This window comes from Phyllobates terribilis, unplaced genomic scaffold (assembly GCF_046119375.1).
Source record: "Phyllobates terribilis strain yellow unplaced genomic scaffold, ASM4611937v1 Scaffold_2__4_contigs__length_985480577, whole genome shotgun sequence".
Classification (NCBI taxonomy): Eukaryota; Metazoa; Chordata; class Amphibia; order Anura; family Dendrobatidae; genus Phyllobates; species Phyllobates terribilis.
In genome coordinates this window covers 928,490,240-928,507,106 of record NW_027362762.1, presented here as the reverse complement: position 1 = coordinate 928,507,106, position 16,867 = coordinate 928,490,240, and the positions used below count along the sequence as shown (strand labels likewise).

The window sequence follows — 16,867 nt, the reverse complement described above, 5'->3', positions numbered from 1 at the left end:
TTTTCCCTCCCTATTTTTATGTTTCTCACACCCTGGTGTGCACTGTTTTGGGTGTTATATATATGTATATATATTGTAGTTGTTGGTTATATGCCTAACCTCTTTGGGAGGTCCTCTCAATGCTCTGTAAACAACTGAAGCGAGGGAGAGGTACCGCCCTTTTATTTCAGACGGTTTCCTGTCCTTGGTGGGGCGGATCCCTCTCTCCAGGTGTGCTGTCATGGGCTCAGGAAAAACCGGCTACCGGTAAGTAACCTTGGTGTTTCCCGGTGGGCCAGTCCGACACTGGATGCAGCTGTAGGAAATGCAAAGCATTCGCAACTAGGTCCTTCTAAAACAGTGCTCCCCAACTCCAGTCCTCAAGAGCCACCAACAGATCATGTTTTCAGGATCTCCTTAGTATCAGCCATGTGATAATTCCATCACCTTTGCAATACTAAGGAAATAATGGAAACATGATCTGTTGGTGGCTCTTGAGGACTGGAGTTGGGGAACACTGTTCTAAGGGGTCTGTAGCACTAGAGGAGGAGTGGAAACACAATAGAGAAGATTTGTCAAAACTGTATTAAAGGATTTATGCAAATTATATAAGTTTTCCTCTATCTCTGATTGTTGGCACCCCCTCTGATCCCAAGTACGGGGCTCTGAATATCCTTGTTTGTCTAAATGGAACTATGGTCGATCATGTGGTCCTCCCTTCTATTCATTCTCTACAGGACTGATGGACATAGCCGAGCACTGTGCTTGGCTATCTTTGGCAGCCCCTTAGAGACCCCTGTTCTCAGGATCAGAAAAGTTCCCAGCAGTTGGACCACCAGCAATCAGGAAGTTATCCCCTATCCTATCGATTGGGAGTAACCCATCAAAGGACCAATCACAGAGCATCTTTTATTTTACCAGAACAGTTTAAGAAATGAAAGCTGCGCTCTCATTGCTTGCTATGGACAACAAAGACAGTTTTTCTTTTTGGACACTTTTGATAAATGAAGCCCTCACCCCCTTCTGCTTGCACAGTGATGTGATCCCACTTGTCAATGTTCATGGATCTTGTGCATCAGAATCTGAAGCTGCAGCACCCCGATAATCTATTTGTGTCAGTAGATGAGATCCTCACGCTCCATTTCTGCCACTTATCATGTGAAATCAGCGTCTTCTGTGCTTCAGTGCACAAACTCTCAGCTATCGTAGACCCTTTGGTCCTGTTGCGGGCAAACAAAACACAAGATATCCATTTTTTTTTACATACTTCTGCAATGCTTTGTGCAAAATGTAATATAGGAATCTCTTAAGACACAATGGTTTTGTGTCTGATACATATTATTGCATTAAATCAAAGCACCCCTTGTCTGCTGGGAGCCATTATGACATTCAGACCAATATCCCCCCCCCAATTTAATGAACAGTCAAGCCGTTATATTTTATCGTGACGGGCTTTGTGTTTGCTCGGAGCTTTTATTGTCCCCGGCTGTGCATGATCACGATGTACATCATCTCGCCACTATTTTGTTGTCTGCGTCCTGTGTTCCTATTCAGCCGTCGCTAAGCAACAAGAAACCGATGTCTGTTTCCCTGATCTATAACATGGTCCGTGTTAATCGTGCAAGTCTATGTAGATAATGTGACTGTTCTTAACCAACCAGAAGCCGATCAGCGGTTGTGTGTATCGCTGGCTAGATCTGATTTTCTTATATCTGAAGCAGCCTGGATACAGGGGCTGAGCAGTATCTGATGCAGCTCGGCTTAGACACATCGGAGAAACCATGGTTGTATTAACTACCCTGAGATCACCCTGTATCAATGAGAATAATGGGAAAGAACACGAGGAATGGAGCTTCAAAGAGGATGATCATGGCAACAAGTAAAGTTTTGTTATATCTACGCTACACTTTGCAAAATCCAATTTTGAGATATATATATATATATATATATATATATATATATATTTGCACACAAATATACAAGTACATAAATATACTGTATGCAATATATTACACATTGCAATTATCATTTTTTATATATATATTTACACACATACTTGCAAATGTAATTGCAAGCCTGCGAACACATACATGTCATACTGTAACTTACAATATACTGTACCTACCCAGCTACACATACATATACATGTTTATGCTTATATATATATATATATATTACACACATGCATGCATTATATGCACTACTTATCTAGCACTTCAGTGTGTGTGTGTGTGTATATATATATATATATATATATATATATATATATATATATATATATATATATATATATATATATATATATATACTTACATATTGCAAATGTAACAAGATAACTTGCAGATGTTTCTGCAAACAACCCTGTGAATGCATTGCATGTTATACGGTAAATCACAATATACTGTATCTAGCTACATACATATACATGATTATGATACATTTCTGTTACATTATATATGCACATGGGTGTATTATGTGCATATATATATATATATATATATATATATATATATATATATATATCACACTTGTAAGTGCTTTTGCAAACAACTCCGTGAATACACAGCTACACTGTACCACCGTGTATATATATTTTTCTCTATTTATCTACACATATACTCACAAATATACATGCATTATGCAGTCGCATATATACATACATAAACTGTATATACATACATACATGCAATTTTAATGTCTATACATTCATTCTATCTTCAAATCTTTGCAACAACTCTGACTACACAATGTCATGCTATATGGTAACATATATATGTTACCATACAACATGCCATTGTGTAGTGTATATGTGTGTGTGTGTGGGTGTGTGTGTGTATATATATATATATATATATATATATATATATATATATATATATATAATGTATGCACGCACACATACAGTATGTTGAGTTGTTGCATTGTTTGCAAAAACATTTACATTTGCAAGATTTCATCGTTTTCCCACTGATGAAGATTTCTTATACTGTACCCTCCTGATGTTATTGCTTTGCATAGTAAACTATTACTGTTATCACTGCACATAATCACTTACTATTGTTCTCTGTTTTCATTTAACTTGCTTCTTTTAAGAACATATTTGCATTAAAATGTTTGAAAATTTGCAAAACAATGTTATAATTATCTTTTTTTTTTTTTTGGACACCAATAAATGATCACTTTACATTCATCTAATATCCAGTTTGTCAATTAGATCGTGTAAAGAAAGGGAACAGTAGCATCTGTTTACTAGACAAAGGGATTGGCCTGAGCCTGTAGCTTTACTACAGTGTGATAGTACTATGGCCTCAATGTGCCACGTTGCCAGCCTTGTGTTAGGAATGTTTATCATTGTGACAGCTTGGCATGATCCCCTGTGTACTGAATGAGACACTGTGCTTCATCCTTTAAGACACTATGACCTGATTTGTATTCTCGCTGCTTTTTTTTTTCCTTCTATTTCAAAAGTGATAATTATCAACCATTATAGTAATAATGGAAGCAGCAAGAAATGTGAGCTGTGCAGACACCGCTGTAATTTCAGCTGGCTTTACTGTTAGCTGGCAGAACTCTATTGTATGTATGTATACGATATATAGGTATATATGTTATGCTTATATTTGCATCTTATGCATAATGACAAAATATGCTTTAATTAACGGAGGAATAACTCTAATATGAGCATGGAAACTAAGCTTCTTTGCACTGGAGATATGAGATAAAGTAGAGATCATGGGGGCAGGGATTACACTAGACTTACCTTTAGCTATACCACTTACCGGCCTGAGAGGGATGATACCAGGAATCAATAAATTGAATAAATAGACTAAACCTGTTTCATCTTTATTTCATAAAAGGACTATTTTTATTTATTTAAACTATATCGTTAGGGATTGTTTAAAAAAAAAAATAATATATATCTTATAGTAAAAGACTATGTACATTATTGCTTAATTGCTCATTGCAAAATAATCAATCATGCAAGTGATCAGTGAAGGTATATAGGTAATCGTGTTCATTCTGTTGGCTGCTATGATCATTACCACTTCTGCATTTTATAAGCTGTGGTCTTTGAGGTTAGTTCTCTTACTACAGAGTCAGCCGGCCATAGATATTCATTGTATGTCAGCAGACTTCACGATATTGGATGGGATCTGTTGCTGATGTCTCTAGCTGCCATCAGGGGGCAGCATAGAGCCTACAGGACTGGCTCATTCTGTCCGTTTCCCTTTGTGTTGTCCCCCTGCTTTGGCGAATGTTAGAGGAGAGGAGGATCAGGCTCATGAACAAAAGTCGGACAAGCAATATTCGCATGTACTATTTTAATATGCATTTGTTGTCGATAAGATAGAAGTTGGACCGAACACTGGTCCGCTAAAGTCAGGGGCAGACATACAGTATCATTGGTGCAACCTGGCCCAAATGGTTAGGGGGCTCATTTCCACCTCGAAAGCAGGTGTCATTGTATACTATGATGAGCTACTGTGCTGTAAAGGGCCCATATATTGTGCTTGCACAGCGGCCTCATCTGTCTGTGTCCACCATTTGCTAAAGTCAATGAGACAATTCACATGAGCGATTTTCTGCAGAGAACCTCAGGAGAGAAAATGTACTGCTTTGCCTTGGATACAGTATCAGAAAATTCTCTGAAGCTCCAAGTCCAAGGGTCATTGAAAAAGGATAGGGCAAGACAGATTACTGATTCATCTCAGATGTAAAATTCATTGATTAAACACTGATGGGTCTGAATTCTGCCTTAGCTTTAGGGTTAAGTGAACCCTTTGCTATGAGATAGTTGTGAGAGCTATCTGCCCGCATTATGTTATTTTTATGGTAGGTGATAAGTAGGAAATGGACTCTCCTTAGGAGGAAAAAAGGTGCAAAATTATTAGTGGATCCCACAAAAAGTGACCAGATTTGTTATTAATAATCCCATATCGACCAACCGTGAACAGAAGAGGAACAGCAAGAGCATTGAGAGCACATTTTGCTTTTGCGCAGCTTTGTCCTGACTTTCCGCGGTTCCAGACACGTTGCAGTGCACGGCAGTACAGCTATCTCCTATAAGACTTGCTACATGCCTGCGGCTGTTACTAAAGCAACAAGCTTCTGTACTCCCTCTATGTGGTGTATGGAATAAACCTAATGACTCCAGCAATAAGTGATTATGTAACATACAGTAATCAGAGCGCACCAGCTTAGCCCGGTTTCACACGTCTGATATTCACGCTTCGGTCACGTTCACACGTTCAGTATTTCACATCAGTACTTGTAAGCCAAAACCAGGAGAGGGTGATAAATACAGAAGTGGTGCACCTTTCTATTATACTTTTGCTCTGATTGTTCCACTCCTGGTTTTTGGCCTCCAAATACTGAATGTGTAAACGGGATCTTCAAGTGAGGACTATGATTTCTCGACTGGCTGCAGTTCCCTTGACCTGAAACTCAATAGCCCACGTTCCGTGGTCCAGTCGGGGCTTACGCCCAAACCCCCAGCAAAATGGAATTCTGGCATACGCGCCGACGAGGCCATAAACTATAATGGTGCAGACAGTCAACGTGTTCTCTGCTGTGCATCATTTTAGGCGCATACGCCTACTGGAGGTGGACACCCAGATTCAGTCTACTACATCCAAGTGTCCGCTTCCAGTAGGCGTATACGCCGAAAATGAAATGGGTCAGGACACGTTGACTCTGCCGGCAACATTATAGTTTATGTCCCTGTCGGAGCAGATGCCCGAATCCCGTTTTGCGAGGGCGTTTGGACTTAAGCCCCGACTAGACCACTGAACGTGGGCAAGAACGCAATGTGAAAGAGGCCTAAATAATGTTATTAAATGATGGAAAGACTATTTTAAGGGAGAGTAAATGATTTAAAAAACATGTATTTTTTTCTAACTAAAGCAGCTCCTCTCCTGTCTACAGTTTGTGTAGTTTACATGTTAGCCCACGGCCCCACTGTCAGTATTTGGTCAGTATTTTTTCTCAGGAGTGGGTGATAAGTTCAGAATTGGTGACTTGTTTCTATTATACCTTTTCTCTGATTGTTCCTCACCTGGTTCTGGCTCCCACTCCTGAGAAAAAATACTGACTGAATACTGATCAAATACTGATAGTGGGGCCGTGGCCTTACATGTAGTATTGCAGCTCAACCCCACTCACTTCAATAGGGCTTTTACTTAAAGACATCAGCCATCTTTTTCTGAACTAGAACAATCCCTTTAATGTGTACGAGAATTTGAAACAACCTTGGTTCTTTGGTGACTTTTATATTGGTCATTTTTATTGCAAAAAGTAACCATATGGCCCCATAACAAAACATGGAAAACACTCCAAAATATAAACCATTACCAAGTAGTGAGTCCGGGTCTTCATTCTGACCTTACTTCTTTTTCAACTTGCGATCTACAAATAGTTTCCTTCTGGCCTGTTTTATGCTTCTCTTCCACTATCCATAGTGATCACTGCCTGCACTTCACCTCTGAGCAGAGAGGGGCGCCCTACTCTGCTGCATAACAGCTTCTATACCCAACACCCCAGTATTTATACCCATAATTACAGCTCTTACTAAGCATGACCGAAGCATTGTCAGCCATAACCATTCCTTGGCAAAATGTCCATTGGGAGATCAATGCAGGTCAAAGAAATTGGCAGCAAATTCCCATTTCCATGTCCAACTTGTGTCAGACAACGTGTGAACCATTCTTTGTAAGCCACAACCTCTTCATCTTGAGCCCTTTTGTCCCTTTTACCAGTTTATTATAATCTGCATGGTGCCATATGTCTAATAATAGTAATTATTTTGCTTTTTTTTAGGGAACGAGTGGCATTAAAATCTCATTAGATTTTGTTGTTATGTTACTAGCAGGAAATACATTTTTCTCAATAAATAATTTTTATTCCTCGTGCAAGACAAATGTAATCTGTTGCATTACTCAAAATTGCTATATTTTTCAAAAGCATAAAAATGTACAATATAATATATAACGACCACTAGGTGGCGCAATAAAAAAAAAAGTGAGAACAGGTGCTCCAAGAGTGCGGGCATTGCATTCTAAGAAGTAGAAGAACACAATGGCAAGGAAACAACCAGAAGGATTAGAAAGATTGTTCCTCACTCTGCCAGGATGTCTTGGAAATCAATCTGTTGCATTTTTTATCCAGATTTTCTGATAATGGAACTGCGTGAAAATAACATATTTTCCTGCAAACACATATCAGGGCTCATGAGCATTATACTTCTGTGAATATCTCTATATGATATAATGTCAAGGAGATATTTGAGTTTTCCTTATAAGTGAGGAACAATTCTTAATCTATCCTTAGAAGTATGAGAACAGATAATGACTTGTTCTCCAGGGTTCATAGAAGTTGGTGATAATGCCCAACAGGATGAAGAAAACAGCACCACACCTGTCCACAGGTTGTCTATGGTATTGCAGCTCAGCTCCATTCATAACAATGGTCGATCGAACCTTGAGAAACCTTAATTGTTCCTTTATGGAACATAATTCTTGGATCCAATTTGTCCTAAACTTCAATGGAAAGAAAAATTCAGGTCTACAAGAAGTGACACTTGTCATTTACCAGTTTTCCAGTGATATCCAGGCACGGAGTCCAGAGACATAGCTTTACAGTATACATATCGGCACCATGTAAATGTTGCAGTGGGCCCACTGTTCAGTCCAAAATTACAATAAAAGATTGTGGTTGCACATATCCAGCGTTTGTTTTTTCTTTTGTTCCCATGCCTCTCAATTCCTGAGCTATGGCCTCCTCTTCCCCATACAGAAAGCTAGTCTTTTTATCAAAATGGGCATGGTCATAAATTATATTATATGTCAGTCTTCTTTTGAACCACACCCAGTTGGTCAAAAAAGACTAGAATATAGGGAATAGAGGGGCATATCTCAGGAAGAGAACTGGGCCCAAAGGCCCAATTCCTTATTACCTTTGCAAATTTTTTTTGGGCTAGTTTTTCATGTTTTGATTTTCACCAATTTCTTTTCATTTTTTTTATTCTATATGTCTTCACGTGTGATTTTTTTTTTTATGTTTGCCAATGTAGTCATACTTTTTTGTGTTCCAGATGTTTGCGGCCGATTCATCAATTACATCTTTTTAAAAAGTTGTGAAATTTTTGAGCATAACGTACCCCAGTCCTCTTCTTGGAGTGATTTTCTGAATGTTTGAAATTAATTTTGTGACACTTTAGCAGAACATGTGACCTTTTGATCTAGAAAGGTGCAAAAAAAACGGTAAATGACAAAAAAAAAAAGTTTAACTTTTCCTCAAAATTTGTGAACCGCATGCACCATTTTGGAAAATTTGGCACAAACAACATCAACTATTGCAACAAGACTAAAGAAAAGGGACCCTTACATGATAAATCAGACCCTATGTGTGCAGACTCATGCTAATTGCTGCTGTGGAGTACCCTAAACCTCTGATTTTCACATACAAGTGCTATCCGTTTTTTTCACGGATAGCACTCATACCTGTGACAGTCTATTGGGCCATTCACATGTCCATGATTTTTCAGTGGTCAATGAGTTTGTGAAAAAAATCAGACCGCACTCAGGTGATATCCAACTTCGGTCCAATTTTCACGGACTGTCAGAATAGAGAAGGTGGAGACATTTTTTTTATTTGTCCTCGTACGAGAAAAACAGACACTTACACCAGACTCTGATCAAACACTGATCAGAGTCTGATGAAAATAATAGGTCAGTTTTTCTCATAGGTGGAAAAATTGGCCATGTGAATGTGCCCTTACCATGCAGACCTATATAATTCTACAAATGATACTAATATAGATAGTTTTTGTATAGCTAGAGACCATTCCAGAATACAAAACTTTCAGGTAGAACCTTTGACATATTTGGTTAATAAGGCATGTCCCTGTACCTTGCAGACCCTACTAAGGAGGTGACGCATAGTAGACGACCCTTGTTATTTCAGAATCAGTTGGATCAATGGCTGATCAGCTCACATGTGATGTCAGGGTGCAGGTTTGATGATGTCATTAGTTTTAAATATGCATCCCAGAGCACCCATACTCTACATGTGCCTACAGCTGGAGATCTAGCTATTTATCACAAATACCCACAATTTTGGATAAACTATAGTCAGAAGTGGGCAAAGTTAATTTTTTACCACCCAAAATAATCTAATAACTCAAAGATTAATTTCTACAGACTTCTGGCAGCCAGCTAGGTTATCTGCAGACATTTGATCAGTTCTGTTCTTAATACTTCATGTGAGTCATCCACATTGGTACAGCTCGTTCCAGAACACCGGCTATCTCAATATATGCGGCAGAATATTTTTTAGACATGAAAGGGCCATTGTCTTCAGCAATTCAACCACTTTCCCAGGGATTCCCTCCTCTCATAATCACCGGTGGGTGACTCACCATGTACACTACCATTTCGGAGTAGAAATACGTCAAGGGTTGGACAAAATACCCACAATAGCCATGTAATTTAACGTTGCCCAGTACGAAAGTGACTATAATTTGCGCACGGTACGCCCAGTAATACTAACTTACATTTTCCAAACTCCATTTCGGCGCTCCGTGCGCATACAGCTGTGTATTATTCATCTGCTGTAAATAGGAAATCATTGCACTCTGGGTAGCAGAACATAAACAGATCCCCTTTGTGTCTTCTGTATTGTACGTGCTCCTGTGTTCTTTACTTAACAGGCTTTTTATTCTTCTCCTAAAATGCTCTAGGATTTGAAGCGACAAGAGGCTTGCCTGCAGTTTTCTACTGAAATTAACAAACATAACAGATTTGCTGTGTTTGTAAGAACATAAAAAGCAAGAAGAACAAAGGATATTCTTTTTTCACAGATTATCTGTAGTGCACTCATTGCACCTCTAGATGGCAGTGTAGTTGAAGAGCGGTGTAAAGGCTTCTAAAATAATCAACCTCTGCAAGGAAATCAGCCCTACCTCCGAAACCTTTCACTGGATTGTCATGGTTCCTTGTCTGAGTAACTAATGTACAAAAAAACAATGTACAGTAGAAAACTATAAGGATTTCTTCAACCCACCAATGAATTGATTACTAGCCAGCAATTATGACAGCATGGTTTTTAAAGAAGACCTCTCACTTGCCATAATATATTTTTTTTTAATGCTGCTGTTCTCCTGAATCCGGAGATGTTTTTCTTTTGTTCCTGTGCCTCTCTATTCCTGAGATATGGCCTCCTCTTCCCCTTACAGAAATCTAGTCTTTATCAAAATTGGGCGTAGTCATCAATTCTTTTATGTGGGAGTCTTCTTTTGAACCACACCCAGTTAGTAAAAAAAAAAAGACAAAATTTACATATAGGGAAAAGGGGGGCATATCTCAGGAATAGAGAGGCCTAGCAACAAAAGAAAAGCAATATCCGATTCAAGAGAACAGCGCCATTTGCACATTTTTAATGCAAGTGATGAATCTTCTTTAAAGGTGAACAGTTTAAATAATTTGTGTATTTCCCATCAATATAACAAAATTTGAATTTTAGCATTAAAGCAACCTGTGACATTGCACTAGCTGGCTAATCTGTAGACGTCATGGTATATAGAACAGAAGGAGCTAAGCAAAAAATATATATATTTCGGGGAAAATTCAGTATAACTTGTATTTTATTAAGTTATATCCCTGGTCAGTCTGGGCTTAGGAGTCCAATGGGCAGTCTCAACCATCTAAATAAGTGATTTCGGAGATTTCTGATAATAAATGTGTGGCGCCGTTCATTATACTTTTGAGTCTAGAATTAGCAAGGATTTAAGTCTATAGAATATCAGTTATACTGAAAGGGGTTGTCCAGGACATTAACAGTGATGACCTATCCTTAGGATAGGTCATCAATGTCTGATTTGTCGGAGTGCGACACCCTGTTCCCGGTGTTGGCGGTAGCCGGAACTACAATAACAAGAGAAAAGAAGTAGCTATATATAGCCCATGACCATTGTTTAAATGTAAAAATATATAAATCTTTATTAAATATATCTGTTAAAAACCAATTACATAACATAAGGAGTATGAAACACAAATGACCATGTGCAGAAGAGAGAAAAAGACGGACGTATCACACATCCAGTCCTACTGGCCAAACAGTCTTAGATATTGCACAAGTATTAGGCTCCAATTCAATTATCGTTCAAATTTCCCCATCCATCAATGATGGCCTGTAAGTCATGACTCAATGTATAAACAAAGTGTGTAGCTACCTTATATACAGGAGGCCAGGAGCGTACCAGCGGCTGGATGGTGTGCGTCCACCCCAACGCGTGTTTCGGCGAACCTTCATCAGGGAGTAGCTGGAACTGCTAAGTTACAGAGCTGCACAGCATAGTGGACGCGGCCGGGTACTGCACATCCGCCTCCTATTCAAATCAATAGGGGGCAGATGTGCAGTACCCAGCCGCGGCCACTAGTTCATTGACAGAGCAGCTCTGTAACTGAGTACTTCCCACCGCCGCTGACACTGGGAACAGCTGATTGGCAAGGCTGCTGGGTGTCACACCATGACAGACCAGACATTGAGGACCTATCCTAAGGATGAGCCATAAATGTTAACGTCCCGGACAACCCCTTGAATCATTGCCCATAAAACTATATATCAATCTGACCAGCTTCACCTGCTCTACAGCGTGCTGCTGGAAAATCAGACTTCATGCACAATGTTCCCTTTGTATAACAGCACCTCTGTGCCCAAATAATAAAATTAATAATAAACAAATTGAAAACATGAAGGTTTCAGTTTTTTTTTATTTAGTGTGAATGTGGTTGTATTATTGCTCAGCAACAGTTCATCAGAAACAGATGATGTCAAGGGGAGATAAGGTTACGGCATGTCTGATTTTGGACTTTTGTTCTTGGCAAGATAAGCCGCCGCCAAAGGAGTCTGGCAGCGGCTCTCTCGTAGAGAACACAGGAGTGCCTTGTTATTTAGTGCTGGGATTTATGATCTTTTACAGTTGGGCGTGATTCACACAATTCTGCATTATTATCCTGTGAGCTTCCACCCCCTTGGAAATTACCATAATAATTTGCACTGAATAAAAAGTCCCATATCTCTGGCACCATATGGTGAATTTAAAAAGAAAAACAACAAAAGACAGAATAGTCAAGAGAGAAAATACTGAACACTTTTGACCTAATGACAGTTCTTATAACTGAAAGTCTCATAAGATGTACCCTCTGCTTGCCGGCGTCCCTAGTTGTAACAGCTGGTAACAGTTCAGTAATGATCCTGAATCAGATTACAGCCGTCCACCGCAGGTTATTATGGTTTGCTTCCTGAAATTAGCTTATAAGTGTAATTAAGACGGCTTCGCTTTCCACTTTTAGAAACTGACAAATAAACTTAAATTAAGAACTCATCCACGTTCATTAGTCTTTTTCACATAGATAGGCAATTAAGAAATGCAGGAAAGTATGGGCTGCCCATCACCCTCATACATACAGACAGTGGGCTGCGAGCTCCACGCAGCTGTAATACTGCGCCCATACAACTTTGTAGGACCGGACTGTACCTCCTCATGCCTCTGGGTTTGTAGAAGTCTTTTTTTTTTCGGTGGATATTGTATTAATCTAATGGAGTATATGCCCATAAAGTGGTGCTACGGAGAGGCACAGTTAACAGTGATTACACATTGCGTTTACCCATTGCATTTCCAACGCGTTTTTGGACATGATTTTCCAAAAATGTGTTACCTTGTTTTGGAAAATCGTCACAAAGAAAAAGCATCAGAAATAAACTTAAGGGTATTCTCCTGGGCTACAATGCTGATGACCTACCCTTAGGGCTCGTACAGACGACCATATTTTCGGTCCGAGTGCGATCCAACAAAACATCGGATCGCACTCGGACCAATGTTAGTCTATGGGGCCGTGCACATGTCCAATATTTTCCTCAGACAGAGCCGGTCCGAGGAAAAAAAAATGTCCAAGTTTGATCCAATTATAAGATCACACTCAGTCATACAAGTCATTGAGTTGGTGGAAATCATCGAACTGCTCTTGGTAGACAAATGAGTGCAGTCCAATTTTCACGGACTGGCAGAATGGAAAAGATGGAGAATTTTTTTTTTCTATCGTCTCCTCATTCGAGAAAATCAGCAAACTATGATCAGAATATAATTAGTATTATCGGCTCGATTCTCTCGAATGAAAGAAGATACTATGTTGTGACTCTCGGCTTAAGATAGACCATCAATATAAACTCTTGGCACCCCCCACTAGTCACCTGAGCCCTTTCATTTGCACTCGGCACCAGTCTGTATTTTCAAAACTACTATTGCTATGGGCAGCAGCTCTTTTTTTGGGGCACCATTTTGATTTCCTCCTTTGACTGATGCAGCCATAGAGGAGATACTTGCCCTTAGCAACCATTCTGATACCCAGCTTTGAGGTTAAAAAGTGAATATAATGGTTGCGCCGGGCAACTGCTCTACTCTAGTTTTAATACAAGTCCTTCTAGCATAAAAACTGTCTTTGTAATTCATGGTAACCAATCAGAGCTCAGCTTTCATCTTTCAAACAGCTCTGCTAATATGAAAGCTGCACTGTGATTGGTTGCTGTGGACAACAGAGACAGTTTTGATAAATCTTGTGTAGACATGTTGTTTACGACACTAGTAAAATTCTCCTTATATTCACGGGGGATTTCAGTGTAATAATCCCATTGAGCCATCGTGTCATCCCATTGAGCACGTTAAAGAGTTTATATCGTCTCAGGATTTATAATTTAGATTACTTTTGTGTGAGATGTGGGGGAGTATTTTTATGAAATGTTGTGTAATCCTTTGCGCTTCAGGATATGTCTTGGCACTTAATGTAGGATTATTGTGTCATAAGGAACGAATTGGTTTATGAAGTAAAAGCTAGGGAGGGGCAGACGAGATACGACCATGGTCTTTTGAGCCGAGACTGGTGATACTGATAACACATGATTTTGGGTGCAAAAACCCATCATGCACACGACTCTAAGGAGTTGTACTCAGGGCCCTGGAGGCCCAAAATGATCCCTTTGACCCATATGGGAAGACCAATACTATTAAAGACTAATCATAAATGAGCCCATGAGCTGGTGGAGGTGGTCTCCTGATGCCGGTGTCCTCATAGATGTCAAAAGGTCCACCACACGTACACACGACACCAGAAAGACCATTGGACAGTACCTAAACTCGACATTATATACTCCCCTCGAAGCAGAGGTGCAACTTCAAGCTCCTGGGCCCCAATGTTAAATCTGTAACAGGATCCCTTATCTAAAGGGACGTCACTATAGTGGATGCATGGGTTGCAGTTGTTTTTGGGGCCCTGAAGCTCCGGAGGCCAAAAATGATCCCTTTGCCCTATATGTCAAGACCAATATTATTAAAGACCAATCATAGTTGGACCCCTGAGCTTCAAGTTACACCACTGCCTGCCTACCTACCATAAGATAAGATAAGATATACTTTATTTATCCCGGAGGAAATTGCGGTATCACAGCAGCAGAACACAGATCTCGAACATGACACATATGATAACATAACATTTGGAATGCTTTAGACATTGCTTTTCAGACATTTGTTAAACACCCCCATAGCTGTTGGAACAAACGATCTCCTGTATTTTTCCTTTTTACACCTTAGTTGTATTAGGCGATTGCTGAATGTGCTCTTCTGTTTCGCAAACAGTTCATAAAGCGGGTGTGTGTTGTTGCCCATTATAGCTCTGCACTTCTTCTTAATCCTATCCTCTACCACCTCTTCAAAAGTCCCAAGCTGTAGGCCCACCGTCGCGCTAGCCTTCTTTATAAGTTTGTTGAGCTTGTTGGCGTCAGCAACACGCACACTGTTACCCCAGCAAATTATTGCCGCAAAGGTGGCACTAGCCACAATGGATTGGTAGAACACCTCAAGCATTTTGCCACACACATTAAAAGACCTTAACTTCCTTAGGAAGTACAATCTACTCATCCCCTTCTTGTAGACCTCCTCCATGTGGCACTTCCAGTCTAGCTTGCTATCCAGGTAAACCCCCAAATATTTGAAACTGTCCACCATCTCCACATCCTGACCGTCAATGGTAACAGGTAGGCATACCTTCTTGCACCTACCATGTGAGGTGGTCTCCTAAAACCGGTGTCCTCATAGGTGTGAGAAGGTCCACCACGCTCTTTTACATCAAATAGTACAGTATGAACCCATATATGTACAAGCTGTAATAGTTTCACCATGGGGTGTATTTGACCTACGAGTCATTTCAGCGGTTGGGCCACAGTCGGATTGCCCAGTTGCACATGACTGAAAATGTAAGTATATGGAGAAACTCCGTGGACATTTCCTCAGTCCTCCATTTTAAGAATACCAGGTCAAAATGGCCAGTTTTGCTATTATTTTCTTCCCATTGCTCCCCTGAATATTCCATTTTTTTTTTTTTTTTTAAATTCACCATATGGTTCCAGAAATATAGCCCTTTTTATTTGGTGCTCTTTATTGTTTTTTTTAACAAGGGTGTGTGGCTCATAGGTTAATAATAAAGAGCAGCCTAAAGACCCCCCCCCCCCCAAGGAATCATGAGAGCCACGCCCCTTTGGTAAGGACCATAAAGCTTGGCACTAAATAAAAAGGCCCATATCTCTGGAACTGAACAGCGGATTTAGAAAAAAAACAAAACAAATCTGCAGACTCTGGAGCAGTAATAATAAAATAAGAGCAAAAACTGGGCAATTTTGACTTTGTGACAAGGATAATACTTTTCGCTCTGAATTGTAAAGTGCTTCGGATTATGTTTTTGTATAAATTCCTAACAGGTTTCAATCTCTGCTTGCAGTCATTCAAGAAACTTACAGTTTTTACTCCCAGAGAATAAAAATATTCTCTGATCATGTGACAGACACAAAGGTGTTTTGGCTCGTTACTATATGTAGGCGTATTAGAGCTGTACACATGACCAGATTGACGGATTTTCATTCTACTGGAAGTAAACGATAAAGTTTCCTATTGAGTAAGCAAGCAGACATCTTGAAGCTAATTGATGCAAAAAGTAGAGGATTGAACAGTAAAGAATTACTATTATTCCAGTGGTGGACACAGACAGGCGAGGGTCCCTGTGAAAGAACAATATAAGGGCCCTTTGCAGTCCAATAGCTCATCATAATGCACAATTCCACCTGCTTTAGAGGTAGATGTGGCCCCATTACCTCCTGGGCCCCTGTGAAGCTGCACAGGTTGCACCAATGTTATGTCCGCCCCTGCAGTGTAATGTCTACCTTTGTGTTTTTCTCTGGATTGTTTGCTGAAAACCTTTTACTCTACGGTATTTGATCAGTATTTTTTCTCAGGAGTCGGAGCCAAAACCAGGTGAGGAACAATCAGAGAAAAGGTATAATAGAAACAAGTCACCAATTCTGCATTTATCACCCACTCCTGGTGTTGGCTCCCACTCCTGAGAAAAAATACTGACTGAATACTGACCAAATGCTGATAGTGGGGCTATGGCCTAACCGTGACCTAACTAATAATTTTACATGCATCCCATTTAATAATGACCTTATGTTTGGAAATTACTTACTTTGTATATAATTCCCATAAATAGAAAATTGAAGTGTAACGGAGCAAGGCGGTAGCCATGGCCAAGGTACTCTCCTTCCACATCCCAGCGCGCTACATGAAAACAGGGGTCCTGACTGGGTGTGTGGGCTTTTTCTACGGGGGCGCTACGCCCTTGCAGGCCGAATGATGCCTGTGACTTCGGCTGGCTTAGGACCAGATGTTGTAAGGTTCAGTGAGGGAGACTACCACTGAAAAATAAACTGTCTTTTACTGAACATCAACATAGAGAGGGTTATGTACAGTGGATAGTGGTTACAAAACTTTATGGATGTTTCTCCTAAC

General features: G+C 39.9%; 1 protein-coding gene across 1 annotated transcript in view; it reads left to right on the top strand.

Moving 5' to 3' along the window:
* The first annotated feature begins 1,590 nt into the window (after positions 1–1,590).
* Positions 1,591–16,867, top strand: part of HUNK (hormonally up-regulated Neu-associated kinase) — a 74,938-nt gene continuing 59,661 nt past the window's right edge. The window contains exon 1 of the mRNA XM_073668313.1: positions 1,591–1,858. Within this exon, the coding sequence (XP_073524414.1) occupies positions 1,761–1,858 (98 nt within the window). The 5' untranslated portion in view covers positions 1,591–1,760. The remainder of the gene's footprint in view (positions 1,859–16,867) is intronic.